At 36.1% G+C, this 5,987-nt stretch overlaps 1 protein-coding gene across 1 annotated transcript in view; it reads left to right on the forward strand.

Annotated features, from left to right (window-relative positions):
• Positions 1-1,049: 1,049 nt before the first annotated feature.
• LOC107722960 (transmembrane protein 8B-like) overlaps positions 1,050-5,987 on the forward strand; it is a 9,971-nt gene continuing 5,033 nt past the window's right edge. Inside the window, exons 1-6 of the mRNA XM_016531458.1 lie at positions 1,050-1,197; positions 1,557-1,734; positions 2,907-3,117; positions 3,416-3,543; positions 3,989-4,251; positions 4,350-4,675. Of these exons, the coding sequence (XP_016386944.1) occupies positions 1,137-1,197; positions 1,557-1,734; positions 2,907-3,117; positions 3,416-3,543; positions 3,989-4,251; positions 4,350-4,675 (1,167 nt within the window). The 5' untranslated portion in view covers positions 1,050-1,136. The remainder of the gene's footprint in view (positions 1,198-1,556; positions 1,735-2,906; positions 3,118-3,415; positions 3,544-3,988; positions 4,252-4,349; positions 4,676-5,987) is intronic.

Consider the following 5,987-nt stretch of genomic DNA (forward strand, 5'->3'; position numbering starts at 1 on the left):
ATTACACTGTAAATACATTTACAGCAAGTTAAATGACACGGTAAAATAAAATACAGTATTTTTGCTACAAAATAAAATTACAGTAAGTTACGAGCGAACTGCTGCCAGTTAGTTACTGTAATTTCTACAGGAAGTTTTTTTTTTACAGTGTAGATATGAATTTACCGTTTATTTTAATAAATATCAAAAATCTAAAAGGTGTGCATTATAGTTGACACCTACATGAACACTTTACAGTTGGTTTTATGACTGAGTCATTCTCCTCAAATGCTATTGAGCTTTAAATTATGGCATATTTTGAGCTTGAGCCCATATTCATAAAGAAAAAAATAGCAATATTTACATGATTTGACAGTTTAATAAATATCAAAAATCTAAAAGGTGTGCATTATAACTGAGACCTACATGAACAGAAGTAAATGTTCAGATTTTGATTAAAGATTACAAAGACAAACAATTTTTTTCAGCGGATTAACTTGCACGGATTAATTGTTCACATCATTACTAGCAATGTGCGCTAGTAAAGTAAATAAAGTCAATTTTGATTTCATGCAGACTTTAAGAATATTACGGTAGGATTTTGGAAATAATGAATAATAGCCAAATTAACAGGAACTGCTACCAGATAGGCCTTTTGGAAGAACGACACGAACCTTCAGTAATATTTATGACCCAATCCTTCAACAGCGGCGAAGAGGAAGTTATGCATATGTATGAGACCAACATAGACTTGTTCGGCATTGCTGGGAACGCCCACAAAAACGTCATAACCGTTTATGCCGTGGGGGAAAACAAACCATTCGAATTAACGCGCGGAGACCTTGTTAGGCGCTTGATCTTTACTTTTTGTGATGATTTCGATTGATTTTTGCTTGGTGCAATGCCGAAAAGTTGCTGTGTGGCATTCTGTACCTCTAATAAGTTAAAAAACCTGATCTGACGATGTATATGACTGATACACTGCAATGATCTGTCGTTAGTCCCGTTTCCCCCCACGCCGACTCCGCCCACACAGCTATGACGGGACACCGATCAAATTTATTCCTGTCTCGAACCAGGAAGTAACGTGTTACAACAGTCCTTAGACATGCGATCAACACTACAATGGGCTGACTGAGGAAAATCTAAACTGCATAATGGAAAAGTATTTTGCTCTGTGCCTTTTATTGTATGTTATCGCTAGCTGTTTTGCTGAAGGTAAGTTTTGGGAGCGCTTTAGATATCTTAGATATATTTGCAACATTTAACAGCCGTTTTTTTAACAGCCATTTCAGACATTTTATTTCAGGCATTAAATAAAACACAATAATTGAGCTGCACTATGTAATAAGTGTAAAATAACCAGTTTTTCGCCCTTACTCAATGTCACAACAATAGGCAAGGATTTTCTTAAATATATTTAATAGTTTAGATTATCGGACGCAGATCTGTTTTATAGTATATTTATACGTAAATAAGGCTTAAATATAGTAATAAGTCTTACGCGAATTAAGGGATCTCGCTTATTGTGATTGTTTACGTCTGACGCCATCATGACGTCATGCTCTGCCCCCCAGATCTTACTTACTTGAACGAGTTCTACTCTAAAACGCCTCAGAGGTTGTCCAAATACAGCTGGTACGGCAATGTTCGGCTAAACCACTTCAGAGTACCGGAGGATGCCGTGCTCGTGCGGTGGCTGCTCACGGTCTCACGGGGATCCGGACTGAACTGTGGCAACCAAAACATCACTGTGTATGTATGGTGAAATTATGACAGTAAACATACGTGTTTGAATAATCCATAGGTTTGGAGTGTTTTCAGTAGGGAAATATTATGTTGAAAGCTTTACCATGGTAACCATATTTCCCTTCAAAAATAGATTATGATAGGTAAAAGTTTGAGTAAAATTAATAGAGAACCTGCTATAACTCATCATTGATAAAATGAAAACCTCCTGAAAACCCTAGACTACAGTTGTAGTAATAGCTGTAGTTGCTATGGTATTTTGGCAGAAATTATGTTACTGTGGTAACCATTGAAATCCCATTTGAAAACATGTTGTCAAATATCAAGTGTGGGTTTTAATGTTTATAATGGTTTATAAATATTTCAAGTCAGCATGAAATGCATGTTATAGATCTTATTGTGAAGAATTCATCTGTACATACAGGTGCATCTCAATAAATTAGAATGTCGTGGAAAAGTTCATTTATTTCAGTAATTCAACTCAAATTGTGAAACTCGTGTATTAAATAAATTCAATGCACACTCATTTTTTACAAATGTTTTGACCTTGTAATATTTAATCAAAATGTCATAACTGGACTTTGCGGTGAAAAGGACTTCTTCAGTCATTTTGTCTGCTTGAACCTCGTCGCTACATGCTTGCATTCATCTGCGTCCACTTTTGAGTGCAACGTCCACATCTCAAAATCCAATCAGAAACAGATACATAGAACCAAGTCCTTTTTTCTTTTTCTGTGACTTTAATGTTTTTGTTTTTACAGGTTTGAGAATTGTAATGACATGTGTGCTGATTCTTTATACCTCTAAGAATGATCTCCTTGGAGGTCTTTCTTAGAGATCTCTTCTTGGAGACTGTATACAGAAGATAGATTCTCATGAGAAATCTTTAAAAAGCCCAGGACTATTGTGAACTAAATTTATACCAGGAGACCTGTTTAAAACATGCTTAAAAACATTTAAAACTATTCAAAGAGCACATACAGATACAAATAATTTCATTTATATACTAATATACTCCTAAAAGATGACAAAATAAACTTTTAGCGGCTAAAATGCATTAACTGTGCTGTACACTATAAGAGTTGGTTGTTAAAGTAGAAAAAGCAGCTAAATGACAGTAGTAATTCGTTTTCTTAACGCATAACATTGACTTTTGTCTATCTAATGCACATTAACAGGCACTTTAGGGCAGGAGCTCCCCCGGTCATCAACCCCATAGACACAGCCTTTCCAAACTCCACATCAGTCTCCCTTGCTCATAACTTGACGCTGATTATTCCCAGTGGACAGAGCAGCAATGTGACACTGTTCAATATGACCCACCCCAAAGCTGGTGACTGGTTCCTTGCTGCTCACCTGCCCAAAGATGAAGGAAAGATAGAGCAGCAGGTCTGTGTATATATGTATATGTATTGTGTAAGATTACCTATATAAATGTGTCAACTTTCCCGGTCAAAAAAAAAAAAAAAAATATATGTACAGGCAGACAAAAGTTTGGAATAGTTCAGATTTGCATTTATTTCATTAAAAATACCGTAAAAACAGTAATAATGTGAAGTATTTGTACAATTTAAAATAAGTGTTTTCTACTTTAATATATTTTAAAATGTAATTTATTCCTGGGATGCATAAGCTGAACCATTTTTTTAAAAGTAAATGTGTGATTGTTTGTTGCTTTCTATTTTAGGGACTGTCATCTTGCTCATACCTATTCCAGGCACAGATGTTTTTAAGGAGAGCTGCTGACCTGCCGATCCTGCAACACAACATTCCACTCTATCAAACACTCACTACTACAGCTCCAGCCTTGTTTAAGTATGCTCTATGTTTGTGTGTGTAGATTATATTGATGTTTGTTACTTTTTTGTTTATTATTATTATTATTATTTTGAATTATGCGGTTCGAAATAACTGTTTTCTATTTGAATATATTTCGTTATATTATTTATTTCTGTGATGAAAAAGCTGAATTTTGAGCATCATTTCTCCAGTCTTCAGTGTCAGATGAAATCATTCTAATATGCTGATTTGATGCTCAAGAATCATTTCTTATTTTTATCAATGTTGAAAACATTTGTGCTGCTTTATATGTTAGTGGAAACAATGATGCATTTTTTCAGGATTCTCTGACGAATATAAAGTTAAGAAGAGCAGCTTTTTTTTTTCATTATATGAAAAAGAAACTAAATAAAAATATAAAAATGTGAAGTTTCTGTTTTTGTTGAATTCTAAAGTATTTTTGTGTATCTTGTCTGTTTAGGGTCTTTGTTCCAGAGTTCTCCTCCAGGTTGGATGTTTTCATCTTGAACTGCTCTGTAAAGCTGGGAAATGATTGTGGGCTGTCAATCACTGTAGGCTCCAGCACTTTGAAGCAGGGCTCGGAGCTGAAACAGAACTGTTCAGGGTTAGAGAGCTGCTCCGCATCGGTCCTCATTCCCCCGTGGAACAGCTGGTTGCTGGTTATGGTTGAGACTAGTCAACCAAACACCACAATACCTTTCAGCATCTCTGCCAATGTCACAGGTCTGTTTTGATTCACCTATTACTTTAATTTCACTTTTTTGCCAGTTTTTGCTTGATTCTTAAATATCTTTCCCTCCTCTCTCACTTCATACACACAGTGGGATGTAAACCTTTGAGCGCCTCTTCAGATTTTAACACCTCAGCCTTTATTCGTACCATCATTGCTCCCCAAAGCAACAGCTCAGGTGCCCTAAGTAACACATCCGTTTCTAAGAGAGACCAACCGGGCCTCCGTGCTAACAGCTCTGAGCCAATGTGCATGAAAAGCCCTTCAGTGTTCAGAGATGAACAGGATGTACTATCACTACGCTTCATTGTTTCCAGCAACCTAACTGTGACCTCGGACCTTCCAACTGTGATCACACTTGAGCAGTCTCCTGGTGATAGTGGCGGCACGTTTGTTGTACAGCTCAACTTGAACACTGTAAGCATATAATATTATAATATAATATAATAATGTAATATACTATTAAAACATTTGCAGTCAGTAAGATTTTTGAAAGAAAACCAAAAGGTGCTCACCATGGCAGCATTTATTTAATCAGAAATACAGTAAAATCAGTTAAATTGTGAAACATTATTACAATTTAAAATAACTGAATTTTGAAGTAGAAAGACTGAAATAGTGTAAAACGTACTCCATTAATCTTTAAAACTTCGAAAAAAAAAAAATTTTTACAGTGTAAATTGAAAAAAAATATATAATTGAGAAATACTATGGTTTAAAAAATACTGTTGTGAAAAATATATTTTTCATGTACAAATGTACAGTGGGTATAGAAAAGAATCACATTTTAATCACATTTTGTTGCTTTGCAGCCTGAAATGAAGACGGACACAGTTTTTGTTTTATCCAGCTGTATTTGTATTTAGTGCAACTTATAACATCCAAGAGAAAGATATAACACCAACAAAAAAAAATAAAAAAACAAAATCACTGAGTTGGAATAAGGATCACCCCCTTGTGTCAGTATTTTGTTGAACCACCTTTTGCTTTAATTACAGCCTTTACTCTGTTGGGATTTGTCTCTACTAACTTTGCACATCTAGACTTTGTTATATTTGCCCGCTCTTCTTTGCAGAACTGCTCAAGTTCAGTTAAATTTGATGTTGATGTTTGTGGACTGCAGTCTTCAAGTCATTCCACAGATTCTCAATGGGGTTTAAGTCTGGGCTCTGACTAGGCCATGCAAGGACATTCACCTTTTTCTCCTTCAACCACTGTGTGCTCAGTTTTGCTGTGTGCTTTGGGTCATTGTCATGTTGGAAGGTAAATCTTCTTCCCATTGACAACTTTATAGCGGAGGGCAGCAGATTTTCCTCAAGAATTTGATGGTATTTTTTGACCCATCCATTTTTCCTTCTATCCTGACAAGCGCTCCAGTCCCTGCTGCAGAGAAACACCCCCATAACAGGATATTACCACCTCCATGCTTTACTGTAGGAATGCTGTTACTTGGATGATGAGCTTTATTGGATTTCCGCCAGACATATCGCTTGGTGTTGAGGCCAAATAATTACATTTTAGCCTCATCTGCCTCAGAATCTTCAAGGTGCGTTTTGGCAAAGCTCAGTCGTGACTGCATGCGGCCTTTCTTGAGGAGTGGCTTTTTCTTGCAACCCTCCCATACAAGCAAAATTTGTGGAGAATTTGTGATATTGTTGTCACATGCACACAATGACCACTCTTTGTCATAAATTCCTGCAACTGCTTCAGAGTTGCTGTAGGCCTCTTG

The sequence above is a fragment of the Sinocyclocheilus rhinocerous genome, unplaced genomic scaffold (genome assembly GCF_001515625.1).
Source record: "Sinocyclocheilus rhinocerous isolate Xijiao unplaced genomic scaffold, SAMN03320098_v1.1 scaffold3, whole genome shotgun sequence".
In the NCBI taxonomy this organism is placed as follows: Eukaryota; Metazoa; Chordata; class Actinopteri; order Cypriniformes; family Cyprinidae; genus Sinocyclocheilus; species Sinocyclocheilus rhinocerous.